The sequence below is a fragment of the Pleurodeles waltl genome, chromosome 11 (genome assembly GCF_031143425.1).
Source record: "Pleurodeles waltl isolate 20211129_DDA chromosome 11, aPleWal1.hap1.20221129, whole genome shotgun sequence".
NCBI classification, from domain to species: Eukaryota; Metazoa; Chordata; class Amphibia; order Caudata; family Salamandridae; genus Pleurodeles; species Pleurodeles waltl.
Genome location: NC_090450.1, coordinates 327,902,889 through 327,925,410, shown reverse-complemented (window position 1 = coordinate 327,925,410; position 22,522 = coordinate 327,902,889). Strand labels below are relative to the sequence as shown.

The 22,522-nt window shown below is 44.9% G+C and overlaps 1 protein-coding gene across 1 annotated transcript in view; it reads right to left on the bottom strand.

Annotated features, from left to right (window-relative positions):
* Positions 1-14,466: 14,466 nt before the first annotated feature.
* PAK2 (p21 (RAC1) activated kinase 2) overlaps positions 14,467-22,522 on the bottom strand; it is a 439,171-nt gene continuing 431,115 nt past the window's right edge. Inside the window, exons 14-15 of the mRNA XM_069213609.1 lie at positions 20,521-20,658; positions 14,467-19,799 (exon numbers count right to left, since the gene is read on the bottom strand). Coding sequence (XP_069069710.1) covers positions 19,713-19,799; positions 20,521-20,658 — 225 coding nt within the window. The 3' untranslated portion in view covers positions 14,467-19,712. The remainder of the gene's footprint in view (positions 19,800-20,520; positions 20,659-22,522) is intronic.

Sequence of the window (22,522 nt, the reverse complement as noted above, 5' to 3'; positions counted from 1 at the left end):
CGGCTGTCTTTAAAGCACTCTAGGGCAGAGTCCGCTTTATCTCCAAACAGTTTTTCCCCATCAAATGGCAAATCCAACAAGGTGTCTGTACATCTGAAGAAAATCCAGAGGACCTTAACCAAGCGGCCTCCTAGTAGCAATAGAGGTACCCATTGCCCTGGCCACAGAGTCCGTAGAGTCCAGGCAAGACTGAATTATCTGCTTCACCGCACCCTGCACATCAGACATGAGTTCCACAAATGGCCTCTCTATATCTTGCGGCAGATCAGGAACCATGGCTTTCGCAGAGTCCATGAGAGCGTGGACATAAGTACCCAGCACACAGGTAGCGTTTGCAGCCTTGAGAGCCATGCTGCAAGAAGAAAAAGTATTCTTTGCAGATTGCTCCATCCACTTGGATTCCCTGTCAGATAGAATCACAGTGAAAGAGCCAGGAGCAGACCTTGTAAAGCAAGAGGCCTGGACCACCAAACTCTCCGGGGTAGGATGTTGCGATAAAAACCCCAGATCACCAGGCGCCACTCTGTATCTTCTTGCCACAGCTCTATTCACCGCAGGAGACGAAACCGACTTCCTCCACAGTACTAAAATGGGTTCTGTAAGAGCCTCATTAAAAGGAAGCAAAGGGTCTGCAGAAGCCGAAGAAGGATGCAGCACTTCTGTTAATATGTTCGTTTTAACTTCTGCAGCAGGCAATGGAAGTTCTAAAACGTCCACTGCCTTCCTGATTACCGTGTGAAACAAAGCTGCCTCCTCCGTAAATTCCCCCGGTGATGACAAGTCCCATTCCGGGGAAGTATCCAGCCCACTGGCAGACTCAAAGCCCTGACACTCTCCCAAAGGCTCAACAATCTCTCCTTCCTCCAACTGCCTTTGATATTCCTCCTCTTCCAAGAGATGCAAGGCCTTCCTGCATGACCTCAATCGAGCCTCCAACCTTGGCGTCGACATGGAATTTGCCGACGAAGACACCAGCTTCAACACCTGACGAGGCACAAGCGAGGAGGGTTGACTCCGCTGGAATCCATCAACCGTGTCCTGCGCCGGCACGGATACTAATGGCGCCGAAGATGCATGTGACTCCACCATCAGCACCGGCTGACAGAGTGATGATATCGGCGCCATAGATCTAGTTGGCGACGTCATGGGATTTACAGGACCTCAAGGCGATGTCATCAGCGCCGGTCCGGTACCCTCAGCCGGATAGAATGGCATAAACGGCACCACTCGGTCCGGAGCCGGGGAGACCAATGAAAATGGCAATGGACCCAGGGACCAGCGGGTGCACCAGCAGGGGCCATGGTGTTGAACACAGTAAACATGGCATTCACAAATTCCGCCGGATCTGCTCCCGGAGCCGGGAAGGCAGGATACCGCTGGTCTTGTTGCACCTGATCTTGCTGACCATCTGACTCCTGAGCAGCAGGTGAAAACCGAGGACTGTCCTGAGGTGCCACAACCTGAAAGACGGACGGCGCCGGAAAAGCCTCAGGGGCTGCGGAGTCACTGTCAGACTCACCTCCCATGGTACCGACGAGATGGAGACCTTGATCGGCTCCGAGCCAAATGGCGGCAAGTCATGACGGCGCAGTTTCTTATGCTTCTTCGAAGAAGCGTGGGAAGAAGATCTTCTATGGCGCCTATGACACTTCTACGCCTTTTCCAAAAAGAGTTTGGCCTCCCTTTCCTTTAAAGCCTTAGGATTCATGCTCTGGCAAGACACACACTCCTTGATGTCATGCTCAGAGCTAAGGCACCAAAGACAGTTGTCATGAGGGTCAGTGACCGATATGCGACCGCCACACTCTCTGCAAGACTTGAAACCGGACTTCCTCGGGGGAGACATTGTAACTACAAAGAGCAACAAAATGAAACCTCCAACAGAAGCGAGAGCTAGGAGAAAACAGTTAGCGTCAAAGGCACGGAAAAAGGGAACAGACGTCAGCACGCCAACGAGGACCTCTTATTGGCACGGTGATGTCAGACGGAGTCACGTGGAGCCGTGCAATTTGGAGAGCTGGGAAGAAGATTTTCCGTCGGATGCAGGTGCAAGAGTGAATTCATAAGGTGAGGAATTCACAGGTAGTTTGTAGCCATCCGAAATGGCTTCCTTTGTCCTAGGACAAGATCAGTTTCAACTGCCACTGAAAAGGCTCTTTAATAGAAGGACAAATATCACAACTGAAATGGTGCCTCAGCACTTAGTTATTAATATGACATGGTAAAAAACTGCAGGGCATGGCAACCGATGGACAACATGTACTGGAATTAAACCCAATTCATTTCAGGGGCAATTGTTAAGTTAAAGTTTTAAAAACTCTCTGGTGCAGCAAGATTTTAATTCTATTTCAAGCAAATTAAAATCCTAGCCATTTGGTTTTAGGTAGCAGTCTAGTACATTCCATATTCATATATATGATGGTTGTTATCGTTCCATTTACCCAGGTGAGCATAAGTCTCTTTTCAGGTACCAGGCTCTCAAGTTTTGCTATGGAGGGGGGATGGGTGGAGATACTCAAGCACTACCATCCCCCGAAGGTGGGTCTGAAAACCAAGATCATACTAGGAAGTCCTGCAGGACCAAATAGGCAAAGTACCTTTCCCTTCAGACCTGACGGTCCAGGCAGTAGTGTTTGGTGAGTGTGTGAAAAGACACCCACATTGCTGCCTGGCAGATGTCCAGGACTGGAACTCTGCGTGCTAATGCAGTGGTTGCAGCTGTTGCTCTGGTGGAGTGAGTACACAAACTCCCTCCGGGGGGTTGCTTCTTAGCCAATGCATAGCACATTTTAATGCAGAGAACAACCCATATGGAGATGGTTCTCTTCTGCACTGCCTGACCTTTCTTCACACCCACATAGCCCACAAAGAGTTGATCATCCAGCCAGAACTCTTTGGTACGATCAAGGTAGAATGCCAATGCTCTTTTTGGGTCCAGTCGGTGGAGTCTCTCCTCTTCCCTAGATGAATGTGGGGGCATGAAAAAATTAGGCAAGGTGATGCATTTGCCTACATGAAATGGGCATGACCACTTTAGGTCAAAAGGAAGCCCTGTTACAAAGCACCCACTTGTCAGGATGGATGGAAATGAAAGGTGGCTTCGAGGAAAGGGCCTGCAGCTCAGGAAGGCAGTTTTTAGAGCAAGAAGCTAAAGTTGACAGTTGTGAAGTGGCTCGAAAGAAACACACATAAGGAAAGTAAGAACAAAGTTCAAACCCCATCGGGCATTACGAACGGAGAATGAGAAAACATGAGTAAGACCCTTTATGGATTTTCTCTCAACAAAGGGAGATTTAAACCAAGAGGGTTAGTCTGGTAATCTAAGGAAAGGTGAGATGGCGGACAAATAACCCTTGAGCGTGCCCAAAGCAGAACCCTGCTTAGCTAGAGGAAGAACAAACAAAAGGACATCAAAAAGAGAAGCAGAGGAATCAATACGGTGGGTTGGGTAAACAGACTTGTCTGAACATTGTGCCACAAACGTTTTCCGATGGCAGGTGTATACCGCTTTGGTGGAGGGACGCCTGGCTGGCAAGATAACGTTACAGAATTCAGGCAGAAGGTCAAAAGCTGTCAACTGCCGCCACTCCACCTCCACGCAAGACGACAGAGATTGGACAGTTTCAGGTGGAGAACCGTTCCTTGCTGCTCCGACAGAAGATCCTCCCGAAGGGGCAGTCTGATTGGAGGATCCATGGCAAAGTTCAAGAGCTCGGGATAGCAGACTCTTCGTGCTCAGTCCGAAGCCACTAGAATTACTCGGGCCGGTCGTACTTGATCTTCTTGAGAACTCTGGGCAGAAGTGGTATTGGCAGAAAGGCAACAAGGAGGCCCGAGTTCCACTTAAGACGAAAACAGTTGCTGAGCAAGTGCTGCCTCGGAAACTGAAACACAAAAGAGCTGACATTGCGTGTTCTCTGGGAAAGTGAACATATCTAACCAAGGCTCTCCCCACAGCTGAAAGAGAACTTACCCCACCTCCCAATGGAGACACCATTCATGAACGACCAAGCACTGACAGCTGAATTAGTCTGCTCTGGTGTTCAGAAAGTCTGCCAGATGTTGAAACACCAGGCATATGCCCTGATGTACTAGCCAGGTCCAGAGGCGCAGAACCTCTTGACAGTGTCCATGACCCCACCCTGCCCTGCTTGTTGTAGTACCACATGGCGTTGTTGTTGTCTGTGAACACCGGCAAAACTTTCCCTTTGAGAGAGGGAGGAACGCTCTGAATGCTAGCCTGATTGCCGTGAGCTCCAGAAGACTGATATGGAGCCTGGACTCTGCCAGAGACAAGATACCTCTGACCTCCACCTCTACGTTGTGGGTGCCCCATCCCAGGTGTGAAGCATCGTTCACTAATGTCAGATCTGGTTGGGGAAGGGAGAGGGATCTGCCTTCGACCCAATCACAGTTCAATAAACACCACTGAAGTCCTGATCCTTGTGAAGAACACATCCGTAAGGGACCACAGCTGGTGGCCAGCAGAACTCAGACCAATGTCCTCTCCATCAGACCATGCATGAAACCTCAGCATCACCACAGACTGCCAACTATCCATGAATCAACAAGTAAACTCAGTCGCCTCCTCCTGCTTCTACATCCTCTGTATGCTCTGCCGAAGCTTTAAATGGATCCCTACTGACACCAGAAAGACAGTCATGCAAGCCCTGGTCACCAGCCGCCTCTACTCTGGCAACGCTCTAGGCCGAAGTGTTCTCCCAGCTACTTAAGACTCCCGAACACTGTAGCCAGACTCATCTTCAACCTCCCCAACAGCTCACGCATCACCCCACACTTCACCAACCTCTACTGGCTCCCTGTCCAGAAGAGATGCAAATTCAAAATCCTCACACTCGCATACAAGGTTCTCCATATCCTAGGGCCGTCCTACATCAACCATCGACTGACCTATGTACCAGCAAGACAACTACGCTCCACCTCGCTAAACGTTACACACACACCCTGCCATCTATCAAGGTCGCTCCTTCTCCTGTACAACAGCCAAGTCCTGCAACAGCCTGCCCCTCCACCTCCGAACAGCTCCTTCCCTGGCAGACTTCAGAAGGAGACTCAAGACATGGCTTTTTGACAGACATGGCACCCTCAGCACCCAGATACCTTTAAGGGTGATAGTGCTGCGCTTCACTAATACCATGATTAATTGAAGAGGCGCAGAGCCTCCTGGCACAGGACCTCACTCCATCCCACTTGTTGTAACACCAAACAATGGTTTTGTCCATGAGAACCTGCACCAGCCTCCCCCTGATGAATGTCAGGAAGGTCTGTACAATAAGTCCAAAGTCCCGCAACTTCAACAGAATGATGTGGAGCTGGGCTTTTGATGGAGACCTCTGACCTCCACCTGCCCCAGGTGATCTCCCGAGGCAGGTAAGGATACATTAGCACCCCATCCGCTCTTGGTGGGAAACAGAGAGGAGCCTGCCACTGGGCCAATTTCAGTTGAATAGCCACTACTGCAGACTGTGAGCTGTCTCCTCCAAGATCTGGATAACATCAGTCTGATTTCTTTAATGCTAGGCCCACTGGGACTTTAGATTCCATTGCAGAGCATTCATGGGCCACTTGATGAAATGTATGAGGAGGAGGCAGGAATCTGAGAGGTTAAAAGACTTGGACCCACAGGGATTCAGGACTGAGACTGAAACAGAATCACATCTAGAATGTCCTAGAAACATGGAGGAGAGAAGGCCCAGAACTACACTGTATCCAGTACAGTTCCAATGAAAAGGAGTCCACAGCGATTGAGGCTTTTTATCATGACCCCCAACAAGGTCAAGAGGCTTGCTGTTCTCTGGAGGTGTTCTAGGACTGACTATGGTGAGCCCATCTTCAAAAGCCAGTTGTTGAAGGGGAAATACTGGTATTCCCAACCTTCAAATGCAGACAGCGACTACTGACACCACTTTTGTTAACACCTGAAGGGAGCTGATGAAGTCAAAGGGTCACATTGCAAACTGAAAATCCTCCTGGCCTATGTTTATCCGCAGATACCATCTGTGGGACTACAGGGTGGCTCTTTGAAAATATGCACCCTTCAGCTCTAAAGACACAATCAAGTCATTTGGGTCCAGGCAGACAGGATAGCTGAGAGGAATTCAAATTTTTCCTTCCACAGGAAGGCTTTCAAAGGCCAAACATCCAAAATAAGCTTCAGGGGCCCTTCTTCATTGGAACCAGGATAACCATCCTTTCCTCTTTCTGAGCCCAGTAAACCCTTGAGGCACATGTAAAAAGCTATCTCCACACTTTTCACAGAAGACTTGACAGGTGTCCATCTGAAATTATGTCTGATGTGAGGGAAACATTTGGCTGGTTAAAAGAAAAGGCGGGGCACAGACATTGGGAACTATTTGTAAGACCCATCTGTTACACGTGATGGATTGGCACCCTAAAAGGAAATGATGGCTCCTGCCCCCCAGTAGATGGGTATGTGCACTAAGGGTAAATCAAATTGTTTTGATGGCTGCAGGGGAAGCTGAATGGAAATAACGTCCCTACTGGTTGGTGTGTTCTCTGACAGCCTCATGTCCACAGCCTAGAACTGCAGAGACTGCTCTACTGGTTGGGGAGATGGTCTCAGCCTAAAAGTCAGCCTTATGGCTTAGCCTCTAAACGCATGTAGTTGGTGTGGAAATTGTTTAGCAACACAAGGGACAACAGAGCCAAAGAACATGCTGTAGCACTACTTTCTTAAAGTGCTGTAAAAGAGTTCATCTTCTTAATGGAAAAGTACAACCTATCATAGGGCATATCCATGACAAATGCCCGTACATCACCAGAAAATCCTGTGGAATACATCCACGCATTTGTCAAGTCCAACACTACCTTCAACAGTCCTTCCCAGGCAATCATTTGTATTTAGATCAGCATAGATAAAATAGCAACTTACCTTCGGTAACACTCTTCTGGTAAAAACTATTTAACTACAAATTACTCACCTTTTGAGTACTTCCCCAGGCATCAGACTGGATCCACAAACTTTTGAGCATTACCTCTGCACACCATCAGCTTTCAACATGTGGCTTCGCATTCCCCAGGTGTCAGACTGGATCTACAAACTTGAGCAGTGCCTCTGCACACCGTCAGTTGACACTATGCGTCTCTGCAGTGACACCATTCTGCTCCATAAATAACATGCGGAGCCAGTATAGGCACCATTCCCACTCAAAGAAGTCAGTTCCTTTCGAGGCTGTATGTGCCCACAGACACAGAGCCCTGACAGCAAATGGGCTGATGCATGTGCAGATGGCTAGACATTGCATCTTTTAAATGGGCAGAGTCCAATTCACAGAACAGTGAGGTTGGGAGGGTTGGTGCGGAATCTGCAATTAGACAGCCTCTACTAGAAAGCACATTACAGAAGAAAAGTAATTGTTCTTCTGATAGAGACATCTCACCTCAGATTCCTGACCTTTTAAATAGATACCAAAACAACATGTATTCAGAGGTGGGTCTATGAATTGTCTCAAACCAAAAAGTCCTGTAGGACAGAGGATGAAATGGCCCTCTTGGTGGGCCTGGCTCTACAGACAGTAGTACTTTGTGAACGTGTAGAAGGATGCTCATGTAGCCAACTGACAAGTGTCCAGGACAAGAACTCTGCATGCTAATGCAAAGGTATCAGCTTTGGCTCTGGTAAAATAAGATCTTTAACTCTGTTGGTGGGGCTGCTCCTTGGCCAACAATTAGCTGATCTCAATAAAGAGGATGATCCAGCAAAAGATGGTTTGTTTCTGCACGGTTTTGGCCTTTTTGTTCCACTGAACCCCACAAAGAGCTGACTGTACACACTGTGTCCTCTGGTAAAATCGATATGAAAGCTCAGTGCTCTTTTGTGGTCTTAGCGATGGACTTTCTCTTCCTCTTTGGATGGGTGACGTGAAACATAAAATGCCTGTAATGTGATAGGTTGGTCAACGTGGAACAGCGTCCCTACTTTTGGAAGGAACAATAATCAAGTCCACAAAACTAGTTTGTCTGGGGAAAAAGGTAATACGCCACAGATTGACACTAAGAGCCTGGACCTCGCTTACCTGCTGTGCTGATGTTATGGAAACTACAAACACTGTCTTGAGGATAAGAAGCCGCAAGTAACAGCTATGCAGGGGCTCAAAGGGAGTGCACATCAATAATGTGAGGACCAGTTAAGATCCCGGTGCAGCAAAATGGAAGGAGGCGGAGTAAACAAATGCTGGAGTTCTCTCAAGAAATGCATCACAAAAGGTGATTTAACTAATGAGGGCTGATACGGCAACCATAAGTAGGCCAACAGGTACCTTTTACCTATGACCAAGGCAAAGCTTCAGCAGGCATGGGACAGGACAAACAACAAAACATCAGATAACTTGGCTTAGGGGGTCTGTTGAGTGTTGCGCCAACCCATGAATTTGTTTGTTTTAACGATGGGCGCTTCCAGTTTTTGTTGAGGGATGCCTGGCTGCCAAGATGACGACCACCTACCAGGGAAGATCAAAGGCGTTCAGTCGTCGCTGCTCAATCTCCAAGCATGCAGGTGGAGACTGTAGAGCCTGGGTGTAAGACCCTGCCTAGAAGCTCTAGATATCTGGAGGCAGGAGTCGTATTGTTGGAAAAGGTTACAGGAGTCCTGAGCCCCACTCAAGACTAAATGCAGCCATAAAATCTCCAGCGTGTAGAAATGCTGACACTGTACATTCTTAGTGGTGGAAAATAGATCTAACAAAGAACTTGCATTTACTCACAAAGGCGAGGTCATCCGTGATCCTCAAGGAATTTATGGCTGAGTTTGCCTGTCCAGGTGTTCAGAGTCCACCAGGTGTTGTATGACCAGGAATATGTCCTGATGTTCCTGCCATGTCCAGAGATACCGGGCACTACAATCCACCTCACTCGGCTGGTTGCAGTGCCACATTGCCATGGAGTTGTCTGTGAACACTCAAACCAGGGTCCCCTTGATGGAAGGTAGGAAGGCTTTCAATGCCAGGCAGATCACTGAACTCCAAAAAGTTGATGTGAAGCCAAGACTCCAAAGGACACCAGTCTCTTCTGATTTCCAGCTCTCCCAGATAGCCTCCCCAACCCAGAAAGGACACATCTGCCACCACTGTGAGGTCTGGGTGAGGAAGTTAGAGGGATCTGCCACTAAACCAATCTCCTGTCATCAGCCACCACTGCAGGTCTTTTGCAGTTTCCGCCGATATCAAGTCAGAGAGATTCCCCTGATGCAGCACCAACTGGGAACTCATGTTCCACTGAGGAGTCCGCATGCTATACAAGCTGGATGCAGAAGGCCATGAAACCCCACAGCCTTAGAATCAGCCTCCGTGAAATCCAGGATAGCGGCTCAAGCATTGCAATCATAGCTTGAACATTTGGCACTCATCGTCCCGGAGGGCAGATGCAGAGCTGCACTGTACCCAGAATGGCTCAGATGAAAATGAGCATCTGATAGGGAATCAGGTGTGACTCTGGCACATTAATAGTGAAGAACAGCGGATGCAGGAAGTCGACTTTAGACTGAAGATGGGTAACGATTGCCTGAGGTGACTCCACTTTCAGCCAATTGTTGAGGTAGGGGAAGACTGAAAAACTTAAGCCCTGGTTCCGCAGATGGGATGCAACCACCATCACTTTTGTGAACACCTGAGAGATGCTGGTAAGGCTAAAAGGGGGCTTAGCGAATGCTACAGAGAATCTTCATATGGATCCCAGTCAACACCAGGAAAACCTCCACTTAGGCCCTCGTCACCAGCCATCTCGATTATGGCAACACACTCTAGGCCGATATCTCCACCCAGCTTCTCAAAAGACTCCAGACAATACAGAACACGCAGCTAGGCTCATCCTGGACCTCCCCAAATGGGCCCAAGTCACCCCCACCTCAGAAAAATCCACTGGCTCCCCATCCAGGTGCCAGTTTAAGATCCTCACACACGTCTACAAGCCTTACACATCCAAGGACCGGCCTACATCAACCACAGACTGAACTTCCACCAACCCGCCAGAGACCTGCGCTCCTCCTCACTAGCCCTTACACACACACCCCCACCAAATCAGTCACAGCCGCCACAGTGGCCCTTCATTCTCCTACATCACCAAGACCTGGAATGACCTGCCCCTCCACCTCCGAACAGCAACCTCCCTTGTGGACTTCAGAAAGAAACTCAAGACCTGGCTCTTCGACGAAGACGTCCTACCCCGGCACCCAGATACCGTCCTTGGGTGAGTGCAATGCTATACAAATGCTGACTGGTGAGGGATTCCGTGCCTGGAAAGGCAGAATCCCGCATAACAATTTGGAGGTCCCAGTTGTAATAGGTTATAGATTGCTACAGGGCAGGTTGTCTTGGATCCTGCCGCCGACTGGTTGCCCATGATGGGGAGAGGGCATATTAAAGGGGCCTGGGGGTTTTAGATGATGGTGGGGGGGTGGCGGACTCAGCAGATCTCTGAACTTTTATTGTATGCCACTAGGCTTGTGGGAACCACATATGCAGCCAAGTAAGGACTGGGTAGCCTGCTGGTCAAGGTGGCAATGAATGGAGTTGTAAGCCCCTATTGTAGCCATTGAAGTGGTGAAAGACAGAACAGGGCTGGTGTGAAGCCATGGAGTCTCCCAAAGTCCAGGTGGTGGGCTTGCTGTACTTAAAGCGCTCGAGTGCCGAATCTGCCTTATTGCCAAATAGGTGAGTGCCATTGAAAGGGCATGTCCATAAGGGATGCCTGGACATCCCCTAAAAAGCCACTTGACCTTGACCTCAGCCAAGCATGGCAATGAAGTCCCATCAATAAAGCGATCACTCTACCTAGGGAGTCGGTCATGTCAAGTTTGTAGTGTATTGTGAACTTTGGTGCTTCCATGCCATAGACAATAGCCTGGGACAGGATGGCTCAGGCCTCCTCTGAAACCATGGGCAGCACGTGTGCAACAAAGTCTCAAAATGTGTGGTAATTCCAGCCCAAAAATCGCACGGTGTCAGGGGCCAGAGTGCAAGACTGGTAGAAGTGAAAAATCCTCTTGCCAAAAGTGCCCAGCCTCTTGGATTCCCTATCCAATGATTTAATAGGGATTGAGCTACGACTTACCTTGGATGTGGATGGCTTGACAACCAGGCTCAGTCTGTGACCACGACCGACGGGAACAACTCTGAGAGCGAGTCTGGGACTTTCCTCATGACTGGAACTTGGAGTGGTGCGGAGACCTTAATGCCAAGTGACCAGAAGCTTCAGAACATGCTCCCACGCTGCCTTAGTGTTCATCGTTCAACAGTTTTGGCAGGTATGGAACCGTGGCTCAGCTCCAGGCATCAAAAGCACACCAGATGGGGCTCGGTCACAAACATCAGCCGGTGACAGGAGCACTGGGTTTAAACCCCACAGTATTTTTAGGTGACAACCCTAATGCACATTGGGAGCATAGCTCAAAAAGTATTAACAGAGTTGAAAAAGTTAGTTTTATTTTCCAGATCCTGTCTGATGTCTGGGGAATATTCTAAGGTAATTAATCTGTGGCAAAAGTCTCTATTAGATCATGACCCTAGGGTGTGACACGGCCTCTGGCATGAAACGGCTGGGAAATCAGCTGAAGTGCTGTCTGTGTGGGGGCACCCCTGCTGGAGCTCTGGAAGGATCAAAAGGGCTGATGCATCTGGCATACTGAAGCAGACAAATCCTAGGAGCATGCTTTGGTCTGGCTTTCTTTGAAGTGTTTCAGGGTGGAGTGTGCTTTAGCTCCAACAAGACCAGTCTCATCGGAGGGCATGCCCATAAGGGACAACTGTACATCGCCCAAAAAAACAGTCAGTCAATCTGAAGCAGCAAGCAGGTATGGCGACTAATTGCAACTCTAGTGCCAATGGCACACCCAATGGAATCTGTGGTATCCAGGCCACAACGGATTGTAAATTTAGAGGCATCACAGCCATCTTGTATGGCACGTGTCAGTACAGGACATAGGGCATCCAGGAAGACTAGAGCAACACAATCTCAGAGTGTGAGAATATCAGCCCAAAAGGCAACTGGCACTGATTAATCGTGGATCCAAACTTAGAGGAAAATAAACTCTTCCCAAAGGTCTTCCCTCTTTTAGATTCCCTATCCAGGGAGTAGTTGTGAAGGCATTCTGGCTTGTCTGACTGGTGGAGGCTTGCACCACTAAACTCGCCGGGGAGTGACGGCAAGTCAAAAAAGTGGGGTCGGGCAATGGTGCTACTCAATTTGGTGATTTACAAGGGGAGTAGAACAGGATTTGGCCTAAACCCCTAAGAATGTTGATAAGGGCCTCATTAAAAGGTAACAGCGGCTCAGTATTGGTTTGCCCAGGCTAGAGAATTTGGTCAGCACATTGATTTTAGCCACCAAGGTGGGGAGCTCGAGGTCAAGAACTTCAGCTGACCTGAGCATGACCACCGCTAAGGAGGCACGTTTCACAGCTGCAGGGTCTGAGGGCAAGACTAGGCTGGTGTAAGGAAAGGTGACAAAGCCACTGGCATTCTGGAGGTCCTCCTATCCATTTTCTTCATGGTCTGGTTGGACAAATCCTTCCCCTCACATTATACTCATCATTAGAATCCGTCCCAAACATGGAATGTGTATGGGACCTGCCTTGAGGACCTGGTACATTAACTGGCTCAGGTACAGCAGGCAAAATCTGTGGTTCAATGTACACCGAGCACGGACTCAATCGACTTTGGGGCGGCATAACTGAGAAGGAGAGCACAAAAGGGTGTGCCTTGTCCTAAGGTATTAATGGAGTGGCAACAGCACCAACATTCCAGGAATTGACATCAGCAGTGGAGTCCGAGTCACCAAAGGTTACGGTAAAGGTCTGGTGGAGGTAACAGTGGGTCAAACTAGCGCCAAGGGCGAACCTCCTGGTGGTATCCCAGATGCAGAGTCTCTTTGCCTCTGGAGCACCCGCAGGATCTATGAGTTGCATTACGGCCTCACAGAACTCTTGGTTCTGCCCTGGAGTCGCAGATTGTCACAGAAACTCTAGTTGTGCCAGGATAAATTGTGGGATTTGCTCAGAAGTTGGCAGCCTTTGGGAGCAAGATCATAAGGCATGGCAGCGCCCTTATGCCTTCTCAGGAGCACGATAGTAGAGGATGTTTTTGTGTTTTTTCCTGGACTCGCCAGAGCATTTGGACAGTGATGAAGATCAAACTCAAGGACTGACTTCTGGACCAGTAACGACCTTTAGAACAGTCTCAGCACAGAGGTCTTCTGAAGCTTGGCAACATAAAACTTCTCCAGGTCTCAATCGACATGCAGTTATTGAACACGTTAGAGCCATGGCTCAACCCCATGCAAACCTGATGTGGATTTGTCACAGAAATGTGTTTCTTACAGGGTTTAAAACCTGTGGTTTTGAGAGGTCACAATTCCCTTGCACATTGTATAATTGTGAGGGAAATGGGTAATGAAAGACAGTGAGTTACAGATCCGTGCCTGGTAGCGCAGAAAGAAAGGAACTGACATCAGGGTGCAGGAGTGGTGCTTACTGGATCTGCACATCATTTCCAGAGTGGAACCGTTTAAGTTTGGAAATGCACAGTTCCACCTGAAGGCTTGCAGCTGTTAAGCCGCTGGCAAGATCTTGGTAGCCATGTCCTTCGGGTAATGTGTATCATCACCCAGTAAGCAGACAACATTTACCGATCGCAATGCCAGACTGGTGGAGGAGTGCCACTGGAGGGAGGCTCTTGGTGGGATGTTGGGTTTCCTATGTTTGAAATTTCAGCTGTACTGTGCGACAGTTTCAGTAAAGCATATGTCTGTTAGATCTGTCTCACACCACAGGTCTCTTCTTTTGATGTCAGGGTTCAGCTCAGTAGTTTGGTAACTGTGCTGTGATAAACCTGTATGGATTGAGTTGCCAACAATGGCACCAGCGGGCCACAGGCAAGCAGCAACATACTTGTTAGATTGGGACAGAGAGTACTGACTCACTGTGGCTACTGACAAAGGAGGGAAGCACAACAGGTATGAAGTTCTTATGGAAGGGCATCATTCATAGCACTCAGTCCTGATGGTGCTCTGCAGTAGCTTCTTTCCTTTTTGGAGGGGTGTCTCACACAATGTAGCGGTTTGATGGATAATTTGTCTTCTGTGGCACCTTCCACTTTCACTTCTCTGGTGCAGCAATATTCATATTCAATGTAGATCTTCAATGTATTAGTCTATAGGTTTGTGTGACTATTTTCAAAGCAAGTCATACCAGATTCCGGAGCTGAAGTATAAAATAAGCAGCAAACTGTCCATTTAAAATGTCTCGATTTTGTTATAAAACTTAAATTTGACATCATTTAAAAAAAGGCTTTAGGAATCCAACACACAATCAAAACTACATATAGTGTTTTATCTCTTTCAATGATGCAACATTCGAGAACCTGTCAAATTGGTTTGTAAGGATGAGTGAACAAACAGGTGGAAAGAAGCAACAAATTCACAACAAAATTTGCATTTGGTTTTATTATTAAACTTTTTATTTCCACTTTTACCCCCTAGTTCTTTCATACAAAATTATCTCTTAAAAATGCATAGGCATGTATAACCTAGAGCGGGTTAGGCACTTAGATTCATGTTGAACTGGCTCCTTTCTATTGCTACAACCTGCAAAACCCAGAATTATAACAAGAATGACAGGTAACGTGGCCCATAATGGGCCATTCTGAAAAAAGGCACGCAGTAGCTTTGCTTCTTTTCTGTGGCTTCCAATGTAATCCCCAAAATGTAGAAAATGGCTTTCCCTAGAAATTGGGAACTCCACTCAACGAAACCCAAGAAGCAGAAAGACTATCTGATTAAAGTAGCATAGTAGTGAAATTTACCTTGTTAATGACAAAGGGCCACAGACCCAGTATTCCTGTAGAAAACTGAAATACTTAATTAAAAATGAAAAATGTAAACAGAGGTGCATGAAAACCTGGCTGCAAATGGTCTTCAGAACTGGGTGTTCAAAGCCATCAGATTTAAGAAAATTAATTATACAATGGTGACAACAACCACAACATTTCATTAATAAGATATACGGGAGGAGAGTTACAGCCTGTGAGTGTTGTGGGTCATACAAAATCGTATGTCACTAACAGATTGAAACCTGTTATGAAAAAAAAAAAAAAAAATGAAGACATGTCTCATTCATAGAAGGTGTAGCTTCAGCAGAGATTTACAGCTCCGAGCAGATACAAACGAGAAAGCAGACATCAAATCTCTGGTAGTTCACTGATGGTACAAACGATACAAGACGACAGCAGACCATCTTGTATGGTGCGGCCACCAAAAAAAAAAAATGCAATCAATAAATAACGAAGTTACTCCTAAGGGCGGAAATAGACAAATAATCATTAACAACATTAACATGTCAGAAACTGAAAATGTGGCAATGAACTGGTGGCAGTAGAGTGAATCCCCAATAAGACAGTACATCAAGATGGAATATAATTCAAGCTTTTATACTAATACAAAGTCCAGAGGGATGGTTTGCTTAAAACACCATGGCGGTCTTTACTTCAAGTAATAGAGCTCCAATGATTCCATTGCTAAACTCTCTTAATGCTAGTGTGTTTTTAGCCATAAATAGGCATATGCAACGAGATATCTTGTGGACTTACCATGCCTCATCGCAAATACTAAAAAGCATTGAAACCACAGACCATAATGAATATGCTAGAATAATGGTCCAAGAATCCCATTTTCTGAAAAGCCATAACACATTCTGCCTGTCAATTCCCATTAATACTGAATAGATCTAAGCAAATGGTTAAATAGCACAGCAACTGCCTATGTGCTTTCTTTTCCTACATGTCTTTTGTAAGACTTTCCAGATATGGCTCTTTTGTGTCGAAAGCCTCTAAAGTAGTTGGTTTTAACAAAATAGTTTAGCTTTTTTTTTTTTAAAGAAAGACCAAAGTTGAATGACAGGAAACACATCAGTGCTAAAATACTGTATCCTGAATATGTGGTGGTAATTACAATCAGTTGGCAAATAATGCAGAAACAATTATGACTAGTCAGAGTATCTCTTTTTAAGTTAGAGCTCAACTTTGTGTGGCGCTCACTAAGCTAGACAACTGTAAATTGCATAGGTCTTGCTAAACCTTCCCCTCATGGTCTATCAGTACAGTTAAAAGTCTTAAGAAGCAAGGGGTTAGGCTAAATCGTAAACCAAAGAAAAGCCTGAAAACAACTTAATGGACAGAGACCCAATGTGTACAATTTGCATATTTCTTGGATTTCCAAAATTGGAAAAATCATCCTTTTAAAAAAAAACGTAATTTACAATTTAATAAAGTATGCGTAGTTTTTAGCATCAGGTAGGCAAACACTACCAAAAAGCTCTAATGAAATGTGGATTATTTTACATGTATGAAATGTTATACAAGTGAAGTTTTCAAATGTAAGGGATAAAAGCATTCAGAAGTCCATGAAGTACTCTTAGTAGCAAATAGACCAGGTTTGTGGTCTACATCCAGGCCAGTAACATGCACAAGATGCAAAACATACCTTCAAAAAGTCTGCACCCACTGCACACTAAGGATCTTTTCTAAGAAGCGCAGAAGATTCCGATGGCTGCTTTTATGACCTCCTACAACTTAATACTGAGGTGTGTCCATAAAAGAAGGCCAAATAACACAATGGATAGTGGAAAGGCATATATCACTAAAGTAAATTTTAATTTTTAGTGCACAGTGTTGAACCGCCCATGAAAATGAAAAAAAATAACCTAGTAAATATGTACTTGTTCAATAACCCACAACTTCCCAAAACCTACATAACAAGCAGCATATTAAACATTATCTCTAAAAAGTAAGACATTTAATTTCTAATTTTCTATCCATCTTTTGAAACAGAACCCTTCTCTTAAGGGGAAGGGGAAAACACAAAACGGGGAAAAGAAAACATTTTATTTCTAACGCCTCAACAAAATAAGCTCCTCCAACTCAGTAGTTAAATGCTGCAAATTAACAGTTAAATAAAACAATGGGATAAATTAAACAACAAGGGGGTGATTCAGCAGCAAGAATAAAAGATACAGCTATGGAATAGTTGAAGATAATTTATCTACCCAAACAGTAAAGCATGAGATATGATGTACGAGAAGCAAAGGAAGCGACAAAGAAAATGCAGAAACTTGAGGAGAAAAAAAAAAAAAAAAAAAACCTTGCAACGTCTGCTGACAATGTTCTAAAATTCTTACTACCCAGCCACTCTTAAGCCAGCATTCCATCTTTTTAACTTTAAACTCGTTATGATTCACTGTGTATGAGCAGGTCAATTAACGGATTAAATCTTTTAGCGCAATCACCCTTTCTAAATGAATTAAATTGTTCGGGTCAGTGCAATCTCTACCATGCCACTTCTACTCAAACTACAAAACATGGACAGGATGTGTTTATACATACTGTGGCGTTAAACACTATGCTGAGTATGAACAAACAGCAACTCTGGCATTTTTCCCCTTCACGTAGCACTGGCCAACCTGATCCTTGTACACTTGTGATCCTGCTGTCAGATCTCTCAGGACTCAGAGTTTCTATTAGGCTATCCTTAAATGAACTACATTTTCAGACTGTGAACTGGACATTAAAAATATCAATCAGCAAGCCTGGTACATACTCATCCATGGGCCAAGCACTAACTCTCACAATACTGATCTCATGTCTTATACTGGTGAAGTAAGAAGTAAAATGGGGTCGTCCACATTCATAAATCAAGTTGGTGGACTGTGGTTCCTCATTCACAACCCGACAAGCAAAAGAGGCTTCCTAATTTATGAACCATTCAGCAAGATGGTGGCTTTCTTACTGAAGAACTAGAGTAGGAAAGAATGTCATACACTAAATGTGGATCAGGATGGGGGTGCCCGATTTAAAAACCTTAGGACCAAGCTGGGACACTACCACGAATGAAACAAGGGTTTAGGGAGTGGGACTCAAATTTGAGAAACTATGATAATATTTGAGTTCAAAGTATTACCATTACAACTGGCAATATAAAAGTAGCAATGCATGAAACACAAACATCAAGCGATTGGGAAAAGTGCATGTCTTGCAATGTGTCACATGCATGTAATGGCTAGAACTTGTAAAATAAAAGGCATACTCTACGGACTCGCCCTGCTCCCACTCGTGCTCACATCTAACAGCAGCTTTGAATAAACAGAACATGCAGTGTCTTAATTATGGCACAAATCAATTGGTATGTAAAACACAGCCATGATGAGATCCCATATTGTAAAAAAAATCAGCACAAATACATAGTTCTGAAGGTCAATCAATGCCTTCAAGTGTATGTAGCTAAGTCATCCTTAAATTAGCAAACCGCTCCCTTTTCCTGATTGGATATACACATGTAAAAAGTGAATTAAAATCATGGCTTAGATTCCAGGCCCAATAACAGTTGTATAACAATGGACAGTCAACTCTGAAGAATTCCAGTGAGTAGTGTTGAATGAAGGCTCTGCTTACTAAATACTACATAATCTAAAACAAGACCTCATGTATGTACTTCTGAGCTAAAAGGATTAAAAAACATACAAGCAGAGTAACACATCAACATGGCAAATTGCGAGACAGATGTTACAAGGTTTGGCTATAAGGAGGATGTCTTTCATAGCACATAGATGTTAGGGTACGCTATATTTTCAACATGGCAGAGGTGACCATCCCCTATGGTCATATTCACACAATAGCATCACACTGATTTTAGCATTATACATCCTCTTTGGATCAAAGAAAGGGGGTGGCCAATTGAAAAGTATCAAATTAATGCTCAATTAACCCTCATGTAACTAAACAAGACTTCCCTTTAAAGGATATTAAAGAAGGTTCTCAACAAGCTCCTGATTCTACGGAATGCTGCCTAACAAGACAGAGGAATCAGCAACGCATTGCAAGTTGAATATACACATCGTTTGTTTTAGAACTACCAAATTAAAACGCTCTTCAGACCTCCTCTTCCTCATGCTCAATTCTTTCAACCGTAAACCAAACATGGAAGACTGGAAACAACTTTACAACTGTAAGTAGGCAAACAAAGGGTTGCTGTTGGTCCTGTACAGCTTAGATTCCAAACAGCAATGTAACATCCACTGTTAGATTTCTTTTTTACCATTTGAAAGTTGAGTGAAGGGGAGACTAAGAAAATAATCAACCGGTACTCACCGTACCAAACTAAAAATACATAAAGAAGAAAATCATAGGTAACATGAGCACAGAACTTTCGTTCTCTGCCCCTGAATAGGGCAGGTGTAGGAATATTCTAACCACACAAACGTAACAAACTTGTGTGAACAACGGGGAAATCTCCAATGGGTACAACACAGCAAACCCACTATTCAAGTATCAAATGAGCCCTAAGCGAAGAAAGCATAAAGGTGTTGTAGAAATCCGTTAAAAGCTAATCAAGAGACAGCAATAAAGAACCACCCTTTCATTTCTCACTGTGATCAGCCACGTTTCCAGGGCAGTTCCAGGATGCTGAGTTAGTCCACAACTCCTCTGGGATACCCTAGGCTTTCATACCAATTTCTTAAAGCCACTTAGTGAATTCCACTGTCACCGTTCTTCTCTTCCCCTCTTGTGAGAGCAGTTTGCGCCTCAAAGACAACATATTCAGTTTTTTGTTTGGTTCTGTCCTGGTGACCTTGACCATAATGTATAAAATCAGGAACAAAGAAGAGCGAGACAGGTCTCAGATGGAAATCTTTAGCGGTTGCTTTTCATTGCTTCTTTGGCAGCTAGAATCAATGGAGTCAAACTAGACAAGGGCTTTGCCAACCTCAAGAAAGGGTGCTGTTAGAGAGGAGAAAGAAAAACAATACATAGTCATTGCCTTAATCTAAAGCATGCTCCATCCTCACCCTTGAAAACAATATGTATTTGATTAATGGCTGAACTGGTTTTCCAATCAAGTCTGCACCATATGAATTTAATCAAACGCAAATTTCCCATAGCCAAATATACACTTGTCATTGTTTTGAGATGGATGGGGTAAACTAAAACCTTATTCCTTTTGCAGTGACAATGTGCAACGGAGTTTGAAAGACCTTGTGAGGTTGTGAAATAAATGCGTCTGAGAGACTCATTTGCTGGTGTTTGTTGATCAGAAAACAGAAAATTGGTAAGAGTGGAGTACAGAATAAAAGAAAGTGTTAAAGCTATGGAAATTAATCTACATAGACATGAAGAGACAGTCTGTTAAGATGATTCTACAACAGTGTTCATTTCACGATCTTCCCTTCACGAATTTTGACCAAATTAGTATTAAGTTCTGATATATCAAATTAGTAATAAAATCGATTGAGAAGTTAGTACAAAACTCCAATGCATTCCTCCCTTCTCTAAGTAATCAGGCCAGTCTTCATCTACTCGGTATTTAAACAGTGTCCTTTCGGGTAGGAATCAGCTACACTTTGGTACAGCTAAAAGATTGAATTCCAGACTCTCAACCATCTGTCAAAAATCGCATGCTCATAACAAAACAAACTTGTCCCAACCCAAAGGAAAATATCACCTGTAAAAGTTCTTTTGCAGATCCTCTTTTTTCTACGTCCATTTCAAGAGAGCGAGTCAAGAAGTCACGAAATATGGGAGACAGTTTCTCAGGATTCTGAAGTTCTGGGGTGCCGTTTGTAGCAATTAAATATAGTGCCTGCAGTGAAAAAGAAAAGTGTGGATAAGTTTAAATCACATTTGTTTCATCCTGCCTGAACAAAAGCAGCACCCTGATAGTCAGCATCCCAGTATTAGTCTTCAGAATAAACGACTCCCTAGGGGATTAAGAGGTTAACCAGATCACCACTTCACGCCAAGAAAAAACAACAAAATCTCAATCTCAATCTCTCTCTCCCATCCACAAGGCCTGCTTTGTCACATTCAAAGCTGTGACCTCCAACGCACCTGAAACAAATTCACAATCTGCTGTGGCCTTCACACCAGCAGCAGCAGTAACACAACAAGGACTGGAACAAAATACAAAAAAGAAGGCGACCAGACATTCAAACTTTATAACTATGTTTGAGCTGTACAAGAACTTCTATGCATACATAACAATCTGAAATGATCCCTCAGAGAAGACGAACACATTAAAAATCTTATAGGATAGAGGTGGAGACCATATACCTTTGTACTAGGTGGATAAGGTTAGTCAAATTATCTTAGAAAGATGTACAGAATGATCAACTAAACCTAGGAGTTGAAACTCAACTTTGTTCAAGAGGGCCAGGGTGCATGAAACCTTTGTCAGATCTCTATTGTTCCCAAGGATTTATCAATATATCAGTAATCGACAAATAGAATGGCAGCAATCTGACCTCTGAAATAGCTTTCCCTGGCAAACACAAATAAGCTAAACCTATGAGGTAGGTAGTAAAGTTCCAACAATAAAAATGTATTATCAGTAATAATTATAGTCAATAAAACATTAAAGTTAAACAGAGTATAGACCGCAGAATCAGTTAGATTTGAAGGCAGGCAAACTGCACTTCAACTATACAGGGAGTGCAGAATTATTAGGCAAATGAGTATTTTGACCACATCATCCTCTTTATGCATGTTGTCTTACTCCAAGCTGTATAGGCTCGAAAGCCTACTACCAATTAAGCATATTAGGTGATGTGCATCTCTGTAATGAGAAGGGGTGTGGTCTAATGACATCAACACCCTATATCAGGTGTGCATAATTATTAGGCAACTTCCTTTCCTTTGGCAAAATGGGTCAAAAGAAGGACTTGACAGGCTCAGAAAAGTCAAAAATAGTGAGATATCTTGCAGAGGGATGCAGCACTCTTAAAATTGCAAAGCTTCTGAAGCGTGATCATCGAACAATTAAGCGTTTCATTCAAAATAGTCAACAGGGTCGCAAGAAGCGTGTGGAAAAACCAAGGCGCAAAATAACTGCCCATGAACTGAGAAAAGTCAAGCGTGCAGCTGCCACGATGCCACTTGCCACCAGTTTGGCCATATTTCAGAGCTGCAACATCACTGGAGTGCCCAAAAGCACAAGGTGTGCAATACTCAGAGACATGGCCAAGGTAAGAAAGGCTGAAAGACGACCACCACTGAACAAGACACACAAGCTGAAACGTCAAGACTGGGCCAAGAAATATCTCAAGACTGATTTTTCTAAGGTTTTATGGACTGATGAAATGAGAGTGAGTCTTGATGGGCCAGATGGATGGGCCCGTGGCTGGATTGGTAAAGGGCAGAGAGCTCCAGTCCGACTCAGACACCAGCAAGGTGGAGGTGGAGTACTGGTTTGGGCTGGTATCATCAAAGATGAGCTTGTTGGGCCTTTTCGGGTTGAGGATGAAGTCAAGCTCAACTCCCAGTCCTACTGCCAGTTCCTGGAAGACACCTTCTTCAAGCAGTGGTACAGGAAGAAGTCTGCATCCTTCAAGAAAAACATGATTTTCATGCAGGACAATGCTCCATCACACGCGCCCAAGTACTCCACAGCGTGGCTGGCAAGAAAGGGTATAAAAGAAGGAAATCTAATGACATGGCCTCCTTGTTCA